Below are 25747 nucleotides of genomic sequence, written 5' to 3'. Positions count from 1 at the left end.
ATTCTAGATTTCGTTGATGTCTTACGTGAAATGTTTGGAAATTCACTTGGAACAAGCTCCTCAACAAATGATAGGTGCTGAAGAGGAATCCAGTCCAAGTTGAAATATTTGGGAAGTTGTCCTCAAACTTACAAAAATGCAGACCTCCAAGACCAACAAACATCAGGAAGGCTACCATGGCACCCAGGTGTCTGGTTTTGTGTGTGCTCAGATCTGTCTGAGCTTAAAACCTCACCCTCTCGCTCACAAAACCTACCAGGATTCATGTTTTTGTGTGGCCTCTGGAGAACTGTATGCAGCAAACACTTCCAGAGCATGGCCGCTGGACTGAGCTCTGCAGCTCTCCGTGGAAGCTGGAAGGAAAGGCAGTCCCGTGTAGGTCAGAAATGGGGGTTTGGGAGAAGCAGCTTTGTTTCTTCCTCCCCTCATACTGAGTATCTTCAGGTAAAAGCGTGAGTTTCTGATAGTTAGGTACCACGATGCTCAGCACTGCTTCACCTGACTGTTTTTTGTGGATGTAGGGTAGTATATCATTAGATAAATTTTAAAATGGGGTAGTTTTCTTTTATTTCTTAGGGAAATTGTGAAATTTTAATTTTATTCTTGAGTAAACCTTAGGACACCATAGCATATTGAAATTTATACCTGTGATGCCTCATGTTTTACATCTTCATTACTATTTCATTTAATCTTTACTGTTTTTTGTCATCTCTTATAATTTTGTGCATTACAGAGTCAGTAGCAGCATTGGAACCGGTAGTTGGACCTCTTCGTTTGCAACACAATTGGTTTTGTTTGCTCTACGTGGCCTTAGGGTCAAGAGACATGATGAAAGCGTGCTGCGTGTTTACTGCATTTTAGTTTGGTTAGTTTGATTGTCATTGTCTGCATTCAAGGCCATTGCTTGTATTAATTCATTTTTTGTGTGTTTCTGAAGATTCGACAGTTTAATTTCTTTAGATGCTTCTAGAATCAGCCGTAAGCCCAAAGCTTTGTTCCTAGTTTGATTTCCTTGTCAGCTCTCTGGCCTTTAAACAGGAGGTGAAGTGGATTCCAGAGCCACAAATAAGAAATGGGAGTAATACTGATGTCCATTTAGAAACACAATAACTCAGATTTTTCCACCGATAGCTGTTCACGGAAGAGCCTGCTGATCTCTCTTACACGAGGACAGATATTTAATTAGAAATACTCTCTGACATTTATGGAGAGGAAAGAGGATACTATGATTTGTGTACATTACAGCCTAGCTGTAAGAACCTAAATAATTTACCACTGGAGCACTGATTCATCTTTAGAAAGAGGTTTATGCAGTTCTTTTCATTCAATTACCTTGAAAAGAGTTCACATCATAGTAGTCGTGTCACTGTTTCCATCAGCCTATTCATGTAGGTATTTGGGTTAGTAGGTCACTGAAACAGATCGAGAGGTGATAGCTGTAGGATCCTTTTTCAAATGCCATGACAACTAATAGGAGATATAAGGAAATTATCAATTATATCTATTCCTAGTGCTTTCATTGAAAGAGAATGAGAGTTATTTGGCAAATAGAAAATAAAATGTGTGCCTAGTATTTCTCGGTACACAAGGATCACTTACAGTAAACATGTCTGTTGAGCTGATGTTTTTGTGTGGAAGGGGGTGTAGAATCTCCTATCTTAAGAGTATCGCATTGGAGTGGAAAGTCTGAAAAAATAACATTTCCCCCTCTCTTTGGTCAGTTCTCATGGTTCAGCTACCATTGCACGCCTGGTTTTCATGCCTTTTCCTCCTAGGAACAGGAGTTAATAGTTCATTAAAGGAACTCTATGGCATTTTTGGTTAGAATTTCCTATTTTTCTAGTAAGTGGCTGTGTTTGTGCGTTTGTGGGGCAGCCATTAGGTGAGTCCTTTCTTTTAACTGCTGTAGGAACTAGAAGCAGCCTAGGTAAACACCTAACATTTTATTTGTCCCTCGTCATTAGGATGAAAGGAAATGACATGCTTACTGGCTGGATTGATAGCTACTAATTAAGCCCATTTTTTAGAGTTGACTAGATAATACGCAATTGTTAAAAACAACTCAAAGAGGAAACTAAGGCCCTAATGTATGGATTAGATGTTATTTGGTCTATCAAAGCAGTCCTATACTGGTCCTCTATGTCTGACTGGTTAAGCAGGTCTTTGTTCTTTGGGAGTAGGTACGCTTTCAAAAGGTACTTCAATAAAACTGAAGTTCTTAAGACGTTTTGAAACCAGAACAGGGTACAGCAGCCCCTCAGAGGTATTTTGTATTGGTTTCACATTTTACCTATTGCAGGAAACAATTTGTAATGACAAGAACTCTGAAACTGAGTCATCTCTATTTTTTTCTTTAAAGGTCAGGTTGTTTGTGTGAGCAAATATCAAAGGTGCCGTATCAGCTCGGATCGAAGACCCAGCTTGCCGAATGTCTTATCTGCAGCAGTGGCTGGTGGCTGATCCGTAGGAAAGAGCTGTAAGAAACAGGATTTGAATGGATTTAGTCCATCCTCGTTTCTGAAAGTCAGCAATTTAAGAGCTTGATGATGGAATTTGCTATAAGACTTCTGGAAATAAACTGTGTCAGTTTGAGTTAGCGTTGAGTTCTTCAACTGACTGAATTCTTTGGAGACCTCTGAGCAGTTTTATGATACGTGAGTTTGCTTTATAGAAGCTGTGTTCGCTTTTCCTTGGTATGTCATTATATATATTCATGTATACACAAATTCTATTCTGCATACTTTACTGGAGTCTCTACTGTTCCTCGTGCCACAGAAGGCAAAGTTGTCTGAGCAGTAAAAATCTTAACCCTTTCTGGTTTCCCCCCCTAATAAAATTCACCAAAAATCTGATGTCCACACTTTAGGAATGGAGGGTTGATTTAGCATTTAAAGCTGGCTAACTTAAAAGACGAGTCTGCTATAAATAAATACGTCTTCGTAAGTTACTTTAAAATTTTGGAGACTGTCTTCTGGTCTTGGCCATTTGTTCTGTATGTCTCTGCTGATGCTTCAGAGTGAGAGTTCTCTGTAAAGAGAAGCTTTGTTGCAGGATGGTCCCCAGGTTTCTCTTTAGTGAATATGAGCAGACAGAATTCATTTAGCTTTTCCAATATGTCCTTACCTTCCTTGCATACTTTAGTATCTTCATCCTTTGGTCCCAGTGACCTGCTGGCAGTCTTCCCTGCCCTGATGCTTTTAAAAGCTTATGTAATTTTTTTGTCTTTAGAGAAATGTTTTTTTCATGGTCTTTGTTGGCTTGCATTGTAGTATGACATGTGCTTTGCTAGGATTTGAATGTTCTTCTATTTTCCTATTTTGGATACCATTGCCAGGTTTGACAAATCTGTCCATTCCTAAAGCATCTTTATATATATATATATATATATATACACACACACTAACTGTAAGAACAGTGACTCCAATATATATATAGGAGTTAGTGTTCTTTCTTTGTGTTTATCTAGAAAATGGGTTTTATTTATTCTTTAGTTGCTTTTGAGGTTCTGTTCCTTTTGAGGCAAGGAGGAAAAAGGAGACGATTGCAACTATCCAGTAACCCAGAGTTTTTGTCTGCCCCCGTTTACCTGTTTTATTTTCTTATGTGCTAATGGACAATACGCTGTAAGAGCAAAATTATTGTGAGTCAGGAAATCTTGGACTTTTCACCTTCACTGAGATGCTTTTGCAGATAAAGCAAGCACAGAAAACTTGTGATAATCCAAACTAAAGCATTTTGTAGTTGGATGGTAGTTGAAGAGAATGGAGGCTGTCTTTAGTCCTCAGAAAAGACAGCCGGGTTTAGTAGTCCAGAGCACTAATTAACGGGTACTGATTTTTGTTTTGGTTTGGTTTTTAATTCAGTTTGAGCCCTGCTCTTTGTGTGTAGCGCAGAGAACATGTGGCTTAAATGCTGAAGTGTTAGCATGGGGCTTGGGGGACCAGGGTTCATGTCTTGGCTCAGCTCGTGGTCTTCCCAGGGGTGTGCCTTCATGGTATTTTGGAAGCAGAATTTGTTCCAGAGTCTCCGGAGTGTTCAGAGCCTGCTGGAGACCATTTGAAAGTGGTTAGCGTGGTGCCAAGTTCTGCTCAGAAGTGGTTGGAGCTTCACACTACCAGCTCAGACTTTGTACCCTGCTTGCTTTGTTCAGAAGGCTTGCTGTCATCTCAGAGCGTGGGCAAAGTTCACTCTTGTCTGCTTGGTAACCAGTAGGTGGAGAAGTCTTGTGTGACCTTCAGGACTACCTTTCTTTTTTTGTGTTCCCCTCCATTCCTTCTGTAGAAAGGGGCTAGTGATCCTTTGCTTTAGGGTTTTGTTTACCGTGGTGCTCAAACAGTACAAGAAGGAGCCTTATGAGCAGGTGGGGGTGCGAGTAGAAATGCATTGGGCAAAACTTCAGCCCGGTGTGTGTGCCTAAACCCTTTCTAGGTTTCTAACACTGGTAAGTGTATCAGTTTGCTTTTGTTAAATGAACGGCTGGCGAATCTGCTTAATTTTTACCAGATGGTCTCCAGAGGTATGTAAAAACAGAGAAGCATTCTCATCTCTTCATTTCGATACTTGCAGTAGGTGACCTTTCAGTTTTTGTCTCAGTCGATATGCCTGGATGTTTTATAAATGTTTGTCTAAACCAGAAAGAAGTAAAAGTTGATTTAATAACCACAGGTGACTCATAGGAAGAGCAGCCTCACTTCGGTAGGGTTGTTGCGAGGTTAGAACGACGGGGGATGCCGCAGAGGGGCTCGTGGGTTTTGTTGTGGCGGTCTGGGGAGTTGGGCTTGAGGCTGGTGGGGCCGTGGGGTGAGAGGTTCCCAGGTACCAAAACCTCTCCGTGGTGTGTGGCTCAATGCGCTGAATCTCTTTAAAGGCCGGAGGGGCGTTACATGTGGAGCCTAAATCTGGTATTATGGCACTAAAGCCTTTACTTGCTTGGCTGAGCGGGTTGGTTTAGTCTCACCTGTTTTAGGGACGCGTTGATTCAGTTGCTCTGAAGTAGTTACCGCTGTGACGGAGCCTGTGTGAATTTTCAAGAGAAGTTTCTCACTTTCTGGTTATGCCATAGGTGAATTACTGCTCTGAAGCTTTATGGGTTTGGGCAGACGTCTAGCAGATGCTGTGTTGGAGAGGGAAGTACGCAAGGAGGTGGCGAAGAAGGACATTGCCTATGTTTCGGGTGCTATTAGGAGCAGCTCCGAGGTTTCCTTAGCTGCTGCCCCTGAGAACTCTGCTGTCGTGGGCAGATCTGCAGCCTGTCCTTGAAAAGAGTTCTTCGTGCTCCTAGTGCATCTCATCTCCTGAGGGGTAACGTGCTGAAGGGACAGTGAATTGACTTTAACAGTATTTGCTCTTTGCCAGTGGTTTTGATTTCTCTATAAAAACTCGTATATCTTTATGAAATAGAGAGAGCTCCAGTTGTATTGCTAAATCTAATAACAACAAAACGTTGGATACTTCTGAAAGGAAACGTTTCCTAGGGTGCTGTCTGTGCAGTGTTGGAGATGAATTGCGCTGCCTTGCTGGCCTTTTGTAGGAGATGCCAAAGGGTGGAAGCTTGTCTTCCCAGGTCGCCCATTGAATCTTGTCGTGCCTTAATGTAGTTGTTTCTCTGGACATTGTAGCTTTGTATGAATATTAAAAAGATGGACTGAGCTACAGCTGCAACAAAGTGCTGATGACAGAAAGCTCTTTTCCCCTCTTTTGTCCAGCACAGGAGAGTCTGTATCAGCTGTTTCAGTATCTGAGGACTGGGCGTTGGACTGAATAATGGTAGCTTAGCCTTGCTCTGAGACAGATGGGTGTGATGTTAGTGAGAGGAGAAAGTCTGTAGCTGACAACTGGTGTGAGTCTGCCCTGCGGATCAGTTGTCTGAGCTTGTGGCTGTGCGGGGTACTTGGAGCTGTGGCTCCAGCGTAATCCTTTTTGTTGTGTGGGCAGAGCTTGGTACCTGTGTTTGCATCTGCCCTGGGTTACCGCAGGAGCTCCTGCTGAGGATGTAGATGGCAGAGTGTGTGTGGAGATTAGCTGGGCTCAAAGTGATTTTTATTTCTTTTTTCCTAGCTAGCTTTTAGAGGAGCGAATGATGCTCCATGTAATTCACTGCCATCGGTCGGTCTGATTTTAATGGCTCTGAACCCGCGGTGTGAAATGTTCGAGGCTAAAGCCTAGGCTGGGTTGGGTTAGAGGTGGTTCCTTTGTGGGGAAAAAAACATAGTTACTGTTGGTAGCCAAAGGAAATACAGAATTGCTCAGCAAAAATGTCGGGAGAGGCTCTGAGTCACTGCTATCTAGCTGCGGGCTGTTTGGCTCAACCTGGCTGTCTGGATATGTTTGAGTACTGCATTGTGCCTTGGCAAGAAGGGGAAGGGGCCACAGGTGAGCTGAGAGTAGTGAATTCAGCCTGGCTGCCAGATACCATTTGCTCCCGGCTTCTGTGCAACAGATGCCACCCACTGCCTGTCAGGGCAACAGTAGCCCGGCTCTGTCTTTGAGGCAGCAGCAGCTGCTTGCTGCTCGCCGGGCGGCTGCAGAAGTAACAGCCCGGCTCTCTGTGTTGGGAGCAGCAGTTGTCTCCTCCGCTTCGCCGCGTAACAACTGCCTGGGTCTCTGCAGCAGGTGCAGGAGGAGCATTTTCAGCAGCAGCTGCCGCCAGATGGGGAAGTCAGCTGCTTTCCTGCGATGTGGAGGTAGGCTAAAGCCTTCGCTGTTGAGGTGGGGGGTCACAGAGGGGCTCAAAACCCAGATCCAGCTGTTATGCCTGCCAAGGTCAGGCCGCCCCGCGAGGGCTTTGGAAGAGCAAGTCTTCCATCGTACATTATAGCCTTCTGTAAGCACCTCCTAGGTTTGTCTTGGGTGCCTGGAAGTCTGTCTGCCCTGCAACTTTTCTCCTGTTGAATTATGTCCTCGATGGCTACTTTACTTTTTAATGGTGATTAAGGTTGCTTTAAATTTAAAAATTGGACCCCTAATGGGTAGCTGTGAAACTTTGCCCTAAGGATAAGCTCTCTGTCAGCAACTAAGGTGATGGTTAAGCTGTGAAGCTACCTGAAAAACATTTTGAGAAGAGCTGTGAAATTTTACAGTATGCAAATCTAAATCTGGCTGGTAGAAACACACACCTGGTATGGAAAAGCAGGACACTACGAAAGTTATTTTAACGTTCGCTAGTGTTATCTTCAGAGTCTGTGCTTGTGCATTCAGTGCAAACTAGTAGTTTATTCGTCATCATATTCATTTTCCTCTGAAAAATCCCAGAAGAGACTCTCAGTCCCTAGAGAAGTGCTGTTGCTGCTCTGAAGGGTAATAATGCTATCCTAGGTTGAGAGGGAATTCAGAGAGGAGGTGAATGCACTTGTTCAGACTTTTCCTCCCCTTTTGTCCTTCAGATAAATTCCTTGGTTTCTTTTTGGTGTGTAAAGGTTTGCAAAATGGTAAACCTTGGAAGTTTTTCCTTTACTCTGGTAGTTTAAGTTTTAAACTTTACTTGGATGATGTTCTGGCTGGCTGTTGACTGAATCAGGATTTAGTACTTTACTAGTAGGAATTTTCTTCTGAAATATTTAATGTTTTCTATTAAACAGGTCCCTTATGAAAATAAATCTGAGTTAAAAATCAGTTAAACTGAATCAAAACAGAATTCTCAGCATCACTCTGCGTAATAACAAACGTGGTTTTGCTTTTTTGGAGCTCATACTTTCCTATATTTTGAAGGTTTTCGTCTAGTTTGCTCTTTTTTTTTTTTTTTCCCCTTGTGTAGAATGAAAAGCATAAGAAAGCAAAACCCACACTTTCTGTATGTATTGTAAAGAAGTAAGCCCTAGGATTCTTAGTCTGGCTTCCTAAAGAAGTAAGGCATATAGGAATATGGTACCCAGGTGTCCCTGCAAATAACTTTTGAACCCAGGTACTCCTCCCAATGAAGTTCTTCCAGATTTCATGAAAATAGAGCCAGACAACCTGGAAAAAAGACCATAAGAACAAGGCTTTATAAGTATGCCAGCCACAGGAAAAGCCTAAATCAGCACTTGCAATTAGGGATGAGACACAAACCCAGAAGGAGCAAGACTTTATTAGTTTTGTTGCTCACAGAGCCGGATGGTTTCCTGTGTTATCTTCCCGAAGAAAAGAAAAGCAAGTGTAGGGCAGGTTGTGCTGGGACTGATCTCCCCCTCCAGAAGTCCTTGGTGACACGGTTGTCAGCGAGGACTTGCTTTGTGTGCTGCTTCCTTAGGGAAAATAAATGAGGTGCAAACCAGATGACTTTCTTGAATTTATAATGCAGGAAAGAAACTCTTCTTTAATTGTCTTGTGGATGTTTAGACCAGTGGTGGAACATGACTTGAGGCAGAAATTTGTATGTGAGAGTTTGTAGTGTCTGATTCAATTCTTCTTCATGTTGAAATGTTATTCTGAAGTCACAGTCTGCTGTGAATGTGACATTGACGCATGTTAAGGAAGATCTTAAAGCCTTGGTTTTGCGGTTAGGTTGAGTAGCGTTCATTCATCCATTGTCATTCAGAAATGTTTGTGTTCTTTTCTATTGACAACCAGCAAAATTAGTTAATCGGGAAAGTGAAATCTTAATTGATTTTGAGCAGTTCTTAAAAGTGATTGTAAAAGTGGTCCAAGGGCGTTCTACAAAACTGCTCTCCTTGCTTATTAAGAATCGTGTTATCTTTCTTTAACACCTGTAAACATGGAGACATGCTGGTTGGAACCATGGAATTCTCTGAAAAGTCATGTAGGGTTTACAGGGCTGATCAATTGCAAATAGTGGCTTTTAGTTTCTAAACCAGCCAGATTTTAAGTGTATTTCTCTTTGCTGTAAATGGAACCTCAGACTGTCACTTCAGCAAAACTTCAGTTGGCTTTTTTTTTTTTTGTAATTTCTTTCTTTTTGTATCATACATTTGTTGTTGTAAACTGAGAAAAGTCAAGACCGAGCATGGAAAATGTATGACCTGATGGCTTTGTATGTCTTGGGAGGGAGGGGGAGAAAAAGGGTTTTCTTCTTTGTTCCCATCTCCCTGCCATTTTCCTCTCTTAGCACATAAAGGAAAATGATACATCTTTGGAATCGGGAAGACTGATCTGTTTGCTGCTGCTATCTAACTCTGTACTAGTGCTACTAAAACGTTGGATGTTTTTTATGTAGCTTATATAAAACTTATTTGTATGAATGTGTTTTTATTCAACTGTGTGGTGGAGCAGAAGGAACGCAATTATGCTTCAGATCTTGTAAAAGTCTGAACTCATCTGTGTGCTTGAATACTGAGCATAGCTTTGATTATGATGAAAGATAAATTCCAGAAAGAAGTGTAACTGTGTCCGTTTCTTCCGTCTGATGAAATACATCTGATATCATTCAGTGTGAATGGTAGCAACTGCGTGGCGGAATGAATAGCAGCGCTCTGTCTGCTGAAGTTGAATAGTTGGAAAGGTACTGATATCAAAAAAAGAGAGGGTGCTGGACCAAGATTTTCACTGAGCAGCAAGGTGCTCTCTTGCATTTGGAATTAAGCTCAATTTACAGTACCATTTTGATGGATGTTACCACTACTTTAAAAATCCTGTTGTATTACATTTCTTGAACTATTATTCCAGCCAGTGTATAGGGCTAGAACGATATGCAGGCTTTTTATCTGAAAGGAAAACACTTTAAATGTTCCATTAGATAATCTTCATTTTAAATAGTTTCACAAGGGTGCTCCTTTGCACTTGGATCGATCAGAAAGTCACACCTGCCACCTTCTTCTCCACCTACAGGGCTTTTAACACCCACAGGGCGTAGGGGTATCAGGCGATGGTGGAAGCTGTAGAGTTGGGTTTGGTTTTAGACAAAAAACAACTCAAAATAAGTATTTTTGTAGTTCTTTTAAAGTAATATGTGTTTCAGAGTTTTGAACCTAGAAATCTCAAAGCATGTTTATGAGACAGAACTGTTGTCCTAAGTTACAAACAACTACTTGCTTCCGCGTGTGGCTTGCTCGAGGTTACAGAAGAATCTCCTGGTGGAAGAGGGAACTATATCCAAACCTCTGGATGTTTGAAACATGGAATCTGACTTTTGCAGTATCCTCTCCTAACAGAAACGAAAGACCTATACATTTCCTATCATTCTGCTGAAATTAATTTATAAGTATTAATAGTTATTTTGATGAATGCTTTTAATTCAGTTTACTCTTTCTTTTTCTTTTAGGCATGTACTGGTATAGAAAATATCGATGAAGCTATAACTTTGCTTGAACAAAATAACTGGGATTTAGTGGTAAGTATTTTAAGAAAATGACTTTAGATCGACAGCAATGTGCCATCTTGCTAAGAGAGCTATTACCTTTATTTCAAATTTGCATGTTTCTTATGGCTGGGGCAAACAATTTATATGCAGACTCTGTCTGGTCTGCTAAAGCCTCATTGTCAGGTAACAAAATACTGAGTTGCACATACCCTGGTATACTTTGATTGTCTTCATGCCACTTTTATTTGTTTCTTTTTCTTTCTCTGAATCAGCATTTCACATCGTGTTTAGTTTCCTGTTTGTTTAGTCCTATGCTTCATTTTCTAAGTAGTGTAAGTAAGGCGGCATTTTTGGAAGACACCTTGCATACGCACACAAGATTTCTGAGAGTGTAAATGCCTGTTGAAAAAATAACAACTTCTCCAATTCTTAATATATTTTTAATTTGAAAATGAGATACTTGCTCCTCTATTGCTAATTGACATGCATAATTCAGATTAAGGCTGTACCTGATTTAGATTTGGTATTATCCAGACACAAACAGAATAAACAGCAAGCTCATCCTAAGAAGACTATTGTCTTGTTTGTAACAAGGTTCAGTGTGCAGACAAATATGGGGAAAATAAACAGATAAAACAGGTTTATATATTTTAAGGTAAACTCTCTGCCCATGTAGAGAGTTATCAGCATGATTATCAGCATAAATAAAGAAACTATTAATTCATTTTCTTAAGGTGTAAAAATATAAACTAAAACAAAGTGATCTTCCTTTAAACTGCAATACCTTTTATTTCCTCTTTTTTCTTTTCCAAACAAGTGAACTGAGCATCAATCCAAATGATCAGAAATTTGCTTTAAAAATGAATAAATTAGTTTATTTGAAACTGACTTTGGATACAGTTTCAATTGTCTGCCACATTGTGCTTCCAAAACATTGTTTAGAGTATTCTCCATGTTTTAATGATTACAAACTAAGTGTCACAGGGATGGTGAAGTTTTAAGCAGTGTTTGCTAGGATGAATGTTGTATTTCTTTTGAAGCACAGTGATTAAAATGACGTGATATTGTAACCTATTGTAATCAAACTCTCTGTACTCCAGTCACTTGAAGCCTTGTGTTTAAAGTTAGTATTGGCTGAAGTATACCACGTCTTCATTTGCAATGTGTCAGAATATAAGCAGGAATGAGAAAACGATGTGCATAAGGGTGTACCTATCATGTACGTGTCTTTAAACAGGAGAACCCGAATGTGTGTTGGCAGAGTGGTACCGTTAAAAACATCCTTTGCCACAGTAGTTTGTTGTGTTGTAGTGGGGGCTGTTTTAAAAGTTAGTGTTTTTTATGTGAAGGCAAAGAGTGCCTTATGCATTTTAAGGTCTTAAGGTCCTCAATATGATGCATTAAATCAGCTGAATATGATTCTGAGGGTTTTGTAAAGTGTACGCTTAACATACGGTAAATGCTCACAGGTGATGTTGAAAAAGAGAATTATGATGAAAAATGTTATAAACAACTAAGTGGATTTGTTTTTATTTATTTTTTCTTTTGAGACTCCAGAATGAGCAGAAAGGGAGTGGAGTACTCACAGCTATGAGAATCCATTTCCATACTTCATTTTATTAGTGATGATTAAATGATCTAGAAGTAGAACGTAGTGGGAAAAGAAGTAATGACCCAAAAATGCAAGCTTAAAAAAGGCATATGGAAAGTAAGGAAGGAGAAATAAATTAGGGATGTAAGAGGTACTTCAGGAAAAGTGTCTATGAAAAGGAAATGGTAAGTCGTGGAAGAAAAATAAACGAATTAGGGTGAATAAAAGTGACGAAGATGCCCTGAGACTGTCATTAGAAGGACACTGGCTCTTTATTTTATTAAGAGCAACCTTCTTCTAAAAAGGATTGGAAACTAAATTATGCAGAAGAGTGAGGAAAGAGGAGAGAAGACAAAAGAAATATGAAGGCAGAATGTAAGAAGAAAAAGAGTTTCTAGCTTGAGAGAAAAATAAACCTGTCATTGTTAGGCAGGGGGTTTTAGCTTTTCAAAAATCAAAGCAGCACATGAAAAAAGGTTCATGACTTAAGAGAAACATAGGGATTTTGTATTTTAAAATTGAAGTTGTAGAATAAAATTGTAATTTTTCCTGGTATGTGAGCTTATTTTTTGAGAGGCTTATCGCATAGGTCTTTAGTGTGTGCATGTAGTGGAGTTGTGTGTGTGTGCGTGTCCCTGGTGATTCAGTAGGCAAGTACAGAATCAGCCCCAAGAAATGAGGGAGGAGGGAAGGCTTTGTTTTTGATTAAACCAAAAGGTCTTGGATGTTTTTAGCTCAAATGAAATTTTTAAAAATGTATATGCAACAAACGTCATGCTACAAGTATTATGTTTTCAGGTAGTTTTTTGAGATTTTTTTGTTTGCACTATTGCAGTATTCCTACTGCTTGTTTTTTCATACTTCTTTTTTCCCTGGTCTTGTTAGTAGGTTTTTGCATCGAGTGTTAAAATGTCATGTACATCTTTCCTGTTACTTGAGTGAATGTTGCTGTGTTTTTCATCTTTTGGACATTAGGTCTTACTTGTAAAGAAAAACGAATATTGCCTAAGGAACTCCTTTCTTGGTTTAGTTGTTCTAATAGCCACCTTTAAAAAAAAAAAAAAAAAGAATGCATCTGACTTCTTTTTTCTTTGTAGTTTAGGATGGAAACATCAGCTCTCTATTTTTTAACTTTTAAAAATCCCATTTCTATCCCCACACCCTTAGAAGTCTTCATGTCTCTTCCTCTATATGGGATACTTACAGATAATATAAACAACCATTAACTTATCTTCCACCTGGAACCAAACAACTTGGATTCAAACCTGAGCTGTGTATATTTTTAGTGTTCAAATCATGTTTGTAGCTGTTTGAAGGGATACAGGAAACTGTCATTCATGAATGTTGTGTTGGCTTTGTTCAAGTGCTGAAAATCAAATTGATCATGCGAACGCTGTAGAGGAATTCACATGCAGTAACAACATATGATCCCACCAAGCAATTCATGAAGTTTTAGCAATCTTACCAGTAATTAGTTTCCTACTGTTGCATATGACTTGGCCTTTGTGGCGTTCTGCTGCATGAAGTAGCTTAATTTTTTTTGTGTGTATTGGAACACAGTAGCCTAATTTCTGTCCTTATTAGAGGCCGAGAAGTAAAAAGTTCTCTGTGTCACTGGAAATCTGTAAGATTAACATAGATAATACAGTGATCTCTTTAATCTTCATCTCTATGGAACTGTTTTTCAGTAAATGGATCCAGCAACTCTTAAGCCTGCAGGGATTGCTAATTGTTATTTCCTGAGTGTTGTTTCTTTGACATCTATCAATTTACAATAACTTTTAACGTCTGAGGGAGCAAAAGTTAGGAATTTGCGTGCTATAAAGTTTGATGGTTTTATAGCTTGTTCATTCAAACTATGGCCTTCTGTTTTGGCATTTGAAGGTAAGAATGACAATATAAATGTATCTTAAACTTTGTGTAAAGACAATAAAATAAAAGTATGAAAACCCCCAAGTATGTGTCTTTTGAAGTGTTTCTGATGATGGTCTGTGTTTGAAGGAAATGACCTATTAATGGCATAATTTGTAATCTGCTTCTTGGCTCTATGTGATATGGCCTTCATGCACATGAGGTTGTTACATGTGTGATAATTCTGTTCTCCTGATACCAAATACCAGCATCTGTGAATAAACCTCATCTCCTGTACCTTTCACCGATTTTATGAAAAACACAAATCCTTCACATGTAACAAGACTTTATATTCTCTACTGGTAGTCAGAACAGGATTTTTGGATAAAAAACTGGATTCAACATACTTAATTTTCTAATTTTTTCAGTATGACCATTCTTGTTGTTACTCATTTGGAGGTCACTAGTTTAAAGTTGTTTTTATTTCAGTCTTTTCCAGTAGATGTGGTGATGTTAGGTACTGCTTAGCATATCACTTTAAGAGGATAATCATTTTCATCAAAATAAAGGTGGGGTTACCCATGTTCACTTCACTGTAAAAATTGTGTGTAATTAAAAAAAAAAGTCTAAAAAACTCATGTTTTTATTTTCAATTTAGATTCTTGAAATGCCCTTTGTGCCTTCCTGCTATACTTAGCTTTGTTGTTCCATGCTCAAAGCACAGTCTGATTGCAGTGAAGCCAGCAGCTGAGTGCACCTGGAAATGACTTGCAGTTTCTCTCATACAGAGCTTCCAAGAATCAGCTGACAAAAAGCATTTCTATACCTTGGAAGGAGAAAATTGTACATTTTGAACATCTGTTTTTATAAAGCTTCTACACTCAACTATAAGTTTTTGCTTTTTGATGGATAACTTGAACAGATGATTAGTTCACTTTTTAAAACCTCTTAAATCATTATTATTTGTCAGGGCTTTTAATATAAGTATCCATTTTGTTTACATGTATATGCTTATATTTCTTTCCAAAAGACAACATCACATAGAAGTAAATAAGTTTATTTTTTTTAAAGACGAGGAAAAAAAAAAAACCCTTGAGCTGAGAAAAGTGAGTGAAGCTTTACAATTTTTCTTTTTAATTTCTGTTGGAAGTGCCATTTTAGATGAAATTCCTAGGCAGAAAATGGTCCATTGCCTCTTGACAGTTACCAACCATCCATTATTTGTATCTTTCACTTTCTAACCACTTCCTTAGTTCTTTTCTTAACAATGTGCAGTAAAAAAAAATAAATCACAGTACCAGCTGGTAAGAACTAAAACACTAATGATTACTTTTATCTTTTTTTTTCCCCAACTGATTAGCCCTGGAGAAGCTTTGATGAGTTACCTCTTTGTAGGTTTTTTTTTTTTTTAATTGATCTGAATTAGTCTGCCCCCAGAACCCAGATGATTAATTTACTTGGCACGAGGCCATTTCTCTTCCTGAAACGTGGGACAATATCGTCACGTGCTTAGCAGCTCCCGTTTCATTCTAAGCTGTATTTCAGTGCCTGCAGAACCAGGACTACACGTGGTGTTTGGTGGTGGCTCACCACGTTTGCCCCTTCTGCCTGGTATTGTTGACCTGCTGTTTTCTTTACTTCAGACTTGCATACTGAATATGGCACGCATTTGACAGCACTGCATATGGGGTTGGTGAAGTTGTTAGGACTGGATCTGAAGGGTTTTGTCTGTTAGGAGCACAGACGTATCTGTGCATTAAGAGCATTCTCCCTGGGGTCAAATGAACAATCGTGTCCACCTATGGGAAGTAGAGGTTTGTATTCTCCCTCTGCCTTTATTTATCCTTTTTCTTTCCCTTCTGCATGGGTGTCCTGTCAAGTTACTGCGCTGAGTAGCCCGCATAGCATTGAAAATCCTGCTGCAAGCAGAGCTGAGGAAGAAGGAAGCTCAGAGCTGTAATGCCAAGTGATGGTGGTGGATGGGCTTCTTGCTGGTGCAGGCGTGCTGCGGGCACGGTGCCTGTTCTCCAGGAAATACAGGAGTTGCAAGTTTCTTGTGTGTCCAACTGCAGCATTAACCTCTTGTAGCAGGAGACAATTAAATTACATGTGAACTTTTTGCTTTACAAAGGCCCACAGAAGTCTCTTTTGGAAGTCATTAATGTGTTTTCTGTTAAATCAGGATCCCTGCTTGCAAAAACTCCTTTGATTTCTTATTCTCTGTATTGACAGCTGTTTTGCAGCTCCCAAAGTGACATTTCTGTATCTTTGAGTTAGCTCAGATGCATGCTGTGCATTTTATATGCAAGTTTGTGGCAGCTGGGTGGTAGCAAAGAAGACTAGCTCTTCTTAAACTATGAATTTTAAATCTTTTTTTTTTTAACTTTTGAATGCCTTCATCTCGAATAAAACATGTTTCCTTTTTATATACCTCGTATATTTATATCTTATATATTTTCTACACTGAAGACCCTATGGGATGTGCAGATCTCTAGGTAGTTGTGAGCATGGTATGGTTTTCCATAGAGCGGTATGCGCAGTCATCTATTAAGGAAAAAAAAAAACAAACACAAAAAAAACCAACAACTAATGCTTACAGAGGAAATTAAGATTGCAGAATGCAAAATAAGAGTCCTTCTTTGTCACCTCAGTCATGTGCTTCAAGGAAGGAAGATTACCTCTGATAGCAACAAGGTCCTACCACGTCCCAACTGCTTTCACGTGCAACTTTTAACAGTGGCACCAGGTGGTACCTTGGCTGGTGTGGAGAAGAGTTCAATATATCGCTACTGGGACACTATGACTTTGTGAGCACTGATTGCAATTGATCCCGTTGTGTCTCCGTGTCAGCCTTGGTCCCGTGCGTGAAAGTGCTCTGCTAGACATCAGAAAGTGGTCTACAAAGCAAATAGAGTTTAAACGAACATGGAGCCAAGACCAATAAAAATGTCATGACATTTTTATGTCATTGTGACACATGCAAGCAAGGAAACAAGCATAGTAAAGGGAGAATACAAGTAGCAAATGCATAGCTTGTGTGTTCTATGCTTCTGATTGTTTTGAATAAAACCATTATTTTAATACATAAATTGGTCCTTGGATGGCCTTTTTTTTCTTTTTCCCCAAAAAAACCTTAGGTGGTCTTTGGGTTTGTTTTCTTGTTTGGATGACCTTTTGCTCTTTAAAAAGAGGTTGAGAAACACTGCTTGAATCATGTTAACATTGCCATATCTTGAGATTTTGTTTTTTTCACCTCAGGAAACCCATTAAAGCTGTAATCAAAGCTGTAGCTGCTGATATTGTGTAAATACTGAAGAATCTCAAGTTTCACAGTGTTCCCTATGTAAAGAAAGAGGCTGGGAAGGGAGCAATTCCTGGCTTGCCCGTAGATAAAGATTTGAAAACTGAAATGAATTGTTTTCCTCATCTCTAGTCTATATTAGATTCCTGTAGATCTTGCCTGGTACTATTCAGGCACACACACAAAAAAAGACCAAAACTCATAAAATGCTCCTTACCTCAACAATAGCTGTGTCATGTGCTAGATCTAGAGGGGCATTTGGTTTCTTCAGGTTATTTCTATCTTTTTCTTCTGGGGTTCTAAGGCAGGTGAATGTTAGAAATACAAACTATTTCTTCTGCTTGTGAGCAAATGATCACATCTGCTTAAAGAGGGTGAAAAATTGTCTGGGGAAGACTGGGAAGTTGGTGAAAACAATTTCTGAAAATGTTTTTTATTTACTTAGTGGGGGACTGTTTAGGTAGTTAGGGCTCACTTAGGTATTTACGGCTCATTTTGGTCTACCTTGACTGAGGCTGAGGGGTGTAAAGTTTACAAGTTTATGGAAACCATGAATTATAATTATTTGATTTTTTTTTTCTTTGTCCTCCGATTTGAGGGCATTTTTTTGGAGTGATGGAAAAAAAATAATGGATAGCTGTCATGGAGGTAGGGTTGTTGTGTGTTGTCTTTTTTTATTAAGGCTGTTAAAAGAGTCATGGCTCTAAATACCTGTGTTATTTAGTGCTGTCTCATGTATGGTGTGCAGTTTTGTTAATACAACAGAAAGGACTAATTCTCATGCTGGTGTTTGCAGGAGGGTATGTAATGGGTTAAGAACTTTTAAATCAGGGTAAAACTGATGTAGCACAGACCCAAAAAACTTGAGCAAAGTGTCTTCTAAATCAACACCCTTTCATGCCTGTTAAACTGTGATAATTTTTCAGTATTTGTGAAGAGATCTGTATCTTCCATCCCTTCACAGCTCTAGCAAATGTAATGGTTAAGTTGCAAACTGTCAGACAGTTTTGTAGACACTAAAGGGATTATGTTAATCTAAAATAATTCGCTTTGTTTTATTACTATTTATTTAATATTTCTAATAGAAAAAAGCTACTTTATTCACTGGAGCATAACTAAGGGATTGGGATTGTGTTTTCGTGCTGTGTTTTGTAGCCATGCTGCTGCAAAGCTACATAAGAAATTTTAATGTCTGGCCAGAAAGATAGCTGAACAGATTTTTAGGAGTTTTAAATCTTTGCTGTCAACATTGTAAAGTAATGTAATCAACGTGTCATCTTCCTAAATAATAGGGGGAATTTAGTTCCTGGAGAAGTGAGCTCCTGTAAGTTTTTCTTGCATACCGATCTAACAAGCAATGGGACTAAAAACCTTTGATTTCACTTCATGAAAAGAAGACTATTGTAACAGAGATGTATTTATTTATTTATTTTTGTGCTCTGAGATTAATGAAGAAGCAGGAGCTGAGATCACAGTAGTGCCTGGCAGTGTTACTGTAGCTACATGCATGCATTACCTGCCTGCCTTACATTTCACAAATACTAATTTTCAAAGGCTTCTGCCTCTGTATGGAAAATTTCTCTGCAGATTGCTTGGCATTAATTTGTCCTTAAACATTTGAATTCAAGAGCAAATTACTGGAATATATTAATAGTTAAGTGGCTGCTAATTGGTGTTTTAAGATCCCTAAAAGTAGTTCTCCGTATATTACTCTGTAACTAGTTGAACTGAAAACTGCATAAGTCTTATAAATGCGTGTTTGACAAGCAATTAGTCTGTCATGGAATCATGCTGGGAATGTACGAGTAGGAGAAAAAATGAAGTAATTTATTTAATTTGAGAATCAATGTCTGCAGACGCTGTGACTATTTTGCAAGTGAACCTTAATAGTGAAAGATTGTGCCATGTAAGTGAGGAGTCATCTAGATCCACCAGACTTTCAACTTTACTGTTGAATATCTTAATACTTTTGTCCTAGTTTTATTTATTTATTTGTTTGTTTATATTTAAACAAACTGTTTTTAGCTGGTCCTGGAAGACATGGTTTGCTGCAGTGCCAGTAGCACAGCACAGATGTCATGAAACAGAAATATTGTAGACAAATTATACATTACATAATTTGAGTCTGTATTTTCTGGTTTCCAAACTAAGCTAAATCTTACGTAAATATTCTTTATTATTGAGTAGTGATTAGGCAGTCTGTTGTCTATGGTTAGGGTAATTTGGAAACTGTCATATAAGATGTTTCACGCTGTTATGCCTTTCCAGTAAGAGCAATCTCATTCTGTATACAGTACTTTTAGGAATTTTTTAAAATCATCTTGTGTCATGAGATTTCACCCATATTTTATCTTTTTAATAATTACTGGGAGCTAGTATGTCATAACAATGAGCAATTTTAAAGCTGAACAAAAAGTATGTTGTCTTGAGGTAGCCATCCCCAGCCTTTGCGTTTTAGTGTTGTCGTCCAAATTTACATAAAATAATTTGCAAAGGGGTAGAAATGTGGAAGTTCAGAACACGGATATTTTTCCAGGCATAGCCTTTGTTCTATCTGTCTCTCTTGCTGTTTAGCTTATTTTTTTTTTTATTAAAGAGTACCAAAATACTCTTTGATATCCAGCATAAGCTTTTGTTTCTGTTAAGTTAGAAGTGTAAGAAGTTGTGATGTTAGTCACTAGAGCCAGGGTACATGTACGTGTCAGAAGGCAGCAGATGTATCAGTCTGCTCCTCTCCCTGTATGCGTGAATGGTTTTTGAGTGGTTGGTTTGGGGTAGGTTCTTTTCTTCTTTTACTGTTGAAAATAGTATTTTGGCTTGGATAGATTCTGATCAGTAAGATTCTTTATTAATATGTTCATGTTATTTATTTTCATTGCACTATAAAAACGCACCAAGTTGGGGATTTATTCTTGAGCTTGTGCTTTGTTTGTGGAATTATGCAGTGACAATATAAAATTAAAGGGCTGTGCAAAGTGTGAGGGTTTTTTCCCAGGATTGTAGAAGTATATCTAACTGTTGAAAGGCTTCCTAGTGCATGTCGGCATGTTGTAGGAACTACAGGAAAAAGTTTGTTGAAGCCACCAAAGAAGTAGGGAGAAATGGGAAACCACATCTAGAGTGCTAATTGTAAACTATTTCAACGCGTGCTCTCTTGCTGATGAAGTGAATCATCTGTATGAATATATTCATGTGGAATTTTTTGATGAAATGTTAATTTTTTGCTTTATTAGCAATTCTATTGTTTCGCAGCTTTTCATGAAGTATATTTGTTGTAAAGAAAGCAAGCTGAAATAAAGCAGAATGCATAGAAGACATTTCATTGTAGTTCAATTACAGCTTTTGGTTAAATTTTAACCACGATGGGGACAAATGTTGGCATTCTGTGAAAACTGTGGGTGTAACTTCACGTCTAGCACTTGGAAATACTTTGAGACTTGCAAAGCTGGGGAAATGCCAGCAAGTATAACACAAACTACAGGAAAAAGCTGACTTTCTTCTTTGCCTTGCAAAGCCTGCCAAAGATAACAAAGGTAGAGGTTGCCTCTGTTAATTTATGGGGACATAATTAGTAATTTTTAAAAATTTAAATATTATTGTGTTCATTTAAAAATCCAAACTGAATAATACTTTTTACGACTTAAACCCAAACCAGTTTTAGTTGCTAAAATAACAGTTTCAAAATATCTGTTTGTGTAGGAAGGTGATAGTGTGTCTTGTCTGTAAAAGTATCTGGTCTGAAATAAGTTTTATTCCTGCAGAATGTTTTACAGAGCTTTGCATTTAGAATAACAGATCGCAGACTGGTGTGTAACAGGAAAGATTTGATATTTGCATGAGGCTGTATAAAAACCGTGTTCGTCTGCTTGGGAGTCTCATAATACAGTCATGGTGCAGAAAGAAGTGGTTGTATTACAGCTGATTTCAGTAAAGCTTTATTTTATTAATCCAGATTGCCTGTGTTATTTGCCTAATACTTAAAGCATGTTTTTATCAGTGTTAATTACGAAGACTTTGCTGTTTGTTCCCAAATTTCCCATTTTTTTATTGTTATAGTCTGATCATAGGAAAAATCCACATATATTCTTACTTACTGTAGAGTTTCCTGAAGTCATGATATTAGCAGGTCAGAACAAATGTTTCGACAGACATACATCTGCCATTACCTGTTTAAAAATCTAGTAATGCCAATATCAGTTCTGTTGAAAATGCCATCCAAAATTAGTTTTTGACAAATAGAGAGCTAGTAGAAGAACATTATTTCAAAATACTTATTGAAATGTGCAGATAGCAGAACTCCGTGAGTAGCTTTCATTGTAAGCAATGCTTCTGTGTTCAAAAGGAACCTATCTTGATGCTGCTGCCATTTTGCTTTACTTTGTGTATTCCTTTGTCGTACAATTTTATAGTTTGGATGAAATTTAAAATTCATTTACTTTTTTTTCATGCATATTTTGTCTCACCGGTGCTCTTCTTTATCACTTACTTATTTCTTATTCCTCTCTGGATAACTTTGTTTTTTAAGCATAACATTGTACTATCTGTTTGGAGTTTTATCATCTCTTTATTTTGTTTAAATACAAAATAAAATAATGGATTTAAAGTCTTTGGGATTAAGCAACTATAATTTATTACATGAAAGCAACAAAGTTAGATTAAGAATATTGCATTTCACAGGGAATATCACATTTAATCCAGATTAGGAGTAGAATTAATTGCAATGACCTTACAATTGTAAACATAATAGTATAAATAACCCTTTCTGTGCTGTGGGAATATCATAAAATACAAAATAAAAGAAATACTTTATCCAGTGTATTTTAGATTGCTTAGTGAGGGCCTTTTAGTATACTTTATTTCACTTTTATTTAAAACAACAACAACAACAAACATTTAGTTTTTATAAATTCAAACAATCTTGATCCTCAAGCAGGATGGGTTGATTGCATGCAAGAATGCTCATTGTTTTTTGCAAAAAACAACTGTTACCAATTTTTTATTCTACAGAACCCAAAACATTGCATTTGTTGTCTCTCCCTCTATAATGAGGCTTTGTATGTATGTTTTGGTGTTATATTCACCAGTGTTATCAGACTGAGAAATAAATAAATGCAGGATTAAATGATGAAAGGGTCAGTCAGGTATTAAGATAAGTTTTTGTTTGTTTTGTAGTGTGAAACAGCAAACCAACCATTTTTGTCATATTTCTAAATATAGTCCAGAAAGCTACCAGTACGACATCCTCTGAGATAGTGAGAGATAGAGCTGCCTTTGCTTCAGCTAACGTAGGAAGCGGCATGGGAAAAACTTTCTGAATTTGTGGTTTGAGAGCAACTGTTTAGATATTAAGGAAGTCTTAAATATGTAATAGGAAGAAAAGGCAAAATGAGCAGGAAAGCCACAAAATGCAGAACTTTGTTCCTTTAGCTTACCATGCATTTTAAAACAAAAGCAAAATGTGAATTGTAACATTTGGGTAAGAATATTGCGTATTGAAGGACATAATAAATGAATCCTTTTATCAAAGAGAGCTTTAGGTGAGTTTCATAGCAAGGATTAAAGATATGGATCATGAGGCTATTGCATTATTTAATGTGGAATAGAACAAAAAAGTAATTACGAGAAATCTTTTTGTGCCGGACTGACAGAATACCAGGGTATTGGAAGAAAATGCCCCCTGAGCAAGTTCCTCGGTTTTATTTCCCTGTGCCTTTCTCTGAAGCAGTAGATGCTGTTTGGTTGGCCACCCCTGGATTTTGGATTAAGTCATCTCTGCAGCAGTTCCTATTGCCCTGTGTCTGTGTCTCACTCATGTGGTTTGTTTAATGTAAACCTCCTCAATTTTTAGCTAAACCAATGTAAAGCTCTGTGTGGCCTTCATTAAGTAGACTGAAGTGGTCTTGTTGAATTTAATCAAACCTAAATAAAGCTTTTAAAATTCTGTGTGAGATGATTCATACATAAACTTGTGCTGGCTGCATTAAGCTGATGTGGTTATTTATCTCAATGGAACTCATGCAGCTTTTACACGTGCATGGCATTTACAGCTCCGTAACCCCTTTCTCTGACAGTGTTGCTCTTCCAGCACGAACTTCTGCTTGAACTTGCTTTCTTTTGCTTAGAGATATGCTTTCTAGTACCCTGGTTTGATAAGTCATGCTTCCCAAGATCCATTTCACTCATCCAAGATACCCAGGCTGTTTCCTGAAGAGAATCTGTAATTTCTGCGTATCAGGCTGTATCCTGCTCGCTGCTGGTTTTCACTGAGGTAGAGGTTTGAATGTGGAAAATTTTTAAAGGATTTGTGTGTCTATGACAGGGTTTGTATCCGTTAGCCAAAACTGTCGTGTGGTATGGAGATTGGGAAGGAGGGGGGGCCCAGATTTGTCTGTAGAAGAAGCTCTTCTCCCACCTCACCCTTTGGAAGGGCCTTTGGCTCTGCTCTTGTCTGGGCCTGGTTTTAGCTCTTCAGATGATTCATCTTAGTATCCCTTCTAAACACTGGAAATAAAACCTTCATCTGTACTTGAAGACGAAGGAATTCCCAGCCTTCTTTGTATATGCAGCCAGTTATATGTAGACCTCTGCTTTTAAATAGCAGATTGGATTGGATTGGCAAATCCACTCTATTTTTGAACTTAGTGATAACCACCGAGTACTTCAAGCTTAGGAGACAAGATTTTGTGCTGTCTTTAATACGACAGTTCATTCATAGTTATTCATAGGAACCTTCTTGCCATCCAGCATGAGAGTCACCATAAGATATGCTTAATTGTTTTTAACAGGTTAGTGCTAGAATTGTGTACTTGGAGAGAAGTCAAGATTGTTGTCTCATCAGCTTATTAAGAAATGGTGGTTCTTGTTTTTCTCCAACAATGTTTTGTACTGGTTAAAAAGAAAAAAGGTCACATTTAGGCATAGTGGGCTAATCTATTTCAGTTGATAGCCTTTGAGGAAAGGCTTTATGCATCGCAGCATTCTTCAGGCACTTAAATATTTCTAGTGTGCAGAGCAATTTTCCCCTTAAGCTGAGCTTAACTCTTTAAATGAAGATAGCATTAGAACAGACAGAAAAAACCACTGAAGTTGCAGTACCCTGTAGTGGATACTAGTGGCTATACGGAGCGAGGAGAGAGTGGGCACGCAGTGCTGCTTCCCTTGTAACGCTCTGAAGCTGAAGACATTTTCAGAGCCAGACATGGCATCTTTATTTAATAACCCATGAATAGATTTACTGCACGTGTTATTAAAACTGTTTCAAGGGAAATATATCTCTTTAATTACTGTATATTAGTCACACAGGCTGGTTTTGATGATCAAATGATCCCTGTTTGGAAAGACAAAAATTTAATATCTTTGAATGTTTGCTTAACCACAGAGACCTGATCCTCTCTCAAAGGGGACTGACACTGGGGAAGAAGAGTCTGGAACTGTCTTAATAACATGTTCATTTATTTTTATTTTTTCATTCACAACCTTCCTGCTATGAAACCATAAGATGGATGGTTGTTCCCTTTTCTTTTCAGTGTCTACTTACAGATATCTTGTAAGAACATGGATATTTAATATTTATTCAATATCTACATGTGCACTGCCACCATTTGTCATCTATGTAATTCTAGTCTTCCATCTTGCTTAACAAACAGTGTCCAGACTCTTTATTTTTACTGTGTGGTTAGTAGAGGTCTTTCCATCAAAAAAAGTACATAATGCTGCAGCTGTTTTTCTCTTACTGCTGTGCCCCTTAAATGTCATCAAGTTTACAGAACCAAGGATGTGAACAAGTGAATTATTCATTTTTAAAGAAAATAGCTTGGAGCCTCTATCATATTTAGCCCCTCTGACTAGACTTAGAAAAAAAATTGAGCTGTTTTAATCATTTGAGATTGGGGTACAGGCTTTGACAGAAGTGTGGAAGTGCTGTGCTATATTTCTTCGTTACTGAAGCAGCTTCTTTTGCTCCAAGTAAAGAGACAGCTTCTGTTGTCAGCAGATGTGTCAGCATTGGTGTGTTAATCCTGTGGTACAAGAACCTGTATTTGCTCTTCATATCCTACAGATACAAAATAAAGGATATTTTTGTCTTTTAACCAAATTGTGCATGTTACTGAAGAGTATTGGGGTGGGGAGGGGAGATGCCAATTCAGAAAAACCCAAACAAACCAAAACCTCTCACTTCTTCCTGGAGACTTATTAGATGAACATGATCAAGAGCTATGTATGACTGCAAAAACCACAGTGATGATAAACAAGACATGTTAAAAAGAAACCACTGATTATTGCCATGCACAGCGGATAAACTGATTTAAAAAGTGTTCTGGTAGGAAGCTTTGTTTTCACTGTAATTTGATGCAGCCTTATGGGTAACTGCTGTAGTTTATAGATACCTGCAGCCCTTCTGCTTGTCTGCTTTTTCTGCTGTCATTAGCGTAATATTTTATCTAAATGAATGACAAGTCTTATTGCAGTATCATAGTTACTTCACTGAGTTAAGTGACATTTTTGACTTCATTATTAAATCTTATTTATTAACAGAAATTGTAAAAATTCATGCTTATGTATTCGGAGAAAAAGCATTGGGATTAAATCTGGATTTAGTCTACTTTTGTATTTATTGGGCATTTCTTATTTAAGCCACATTTTTTTAATGTTAATTTGTAAAAATGATGACAGATTATGACAGTCCATAGTTCAGTTACAGTATTCGATTTCATCCTCCTGGAGTAGTAAATAGTCTGTGAGCTTCTAAATTTTATCTGTCTTCATCAAG

At 38.1% G+C, this 25747-nt stretch overlaps 1 protein-coding gene across 2 annotated transcripts in view; it reads left to right on the top strand.

Moving 5' to 3' along the window:
* Positions 1-25747, top strand: part of FAF1 (Fas associated factor 1) — a 165226-nt gene that overhangs the window by 8506 nt on the left and 130973 nt on the right. For both annotated transcript variants that reach the window (XM_083845680.1, XM_083845679.1), the window contains one exon: positions 10196-10264. Coding sequence is in view for 1 of the 2 variants with exons in the window: in XM_083845679.1 (XP_083701805.1) it covers positions 10196-10264 (69 nt within the window). In the remaining variant the exon portion in view is untranslated. The remainder of the gene's footprint in view (positions 1-10195; positions 10265-25747) is intronic.

The sequence above is a fragment of the Anser anser genome (genome assembly GCF_964211835.1).
Source record: "Anser anser genome assembly, chromosome: 8".
NCBI classification, from domain to species: Eukaryota; Metazoa; Chordata; class Aves; order Anseriformes; family Anatidae; genus Anser; species Anser anser.
Note: the sequence above shows the minus strand (reverse complement) of the source record. Positions and strands in the feature narration are given on the sequence as shown.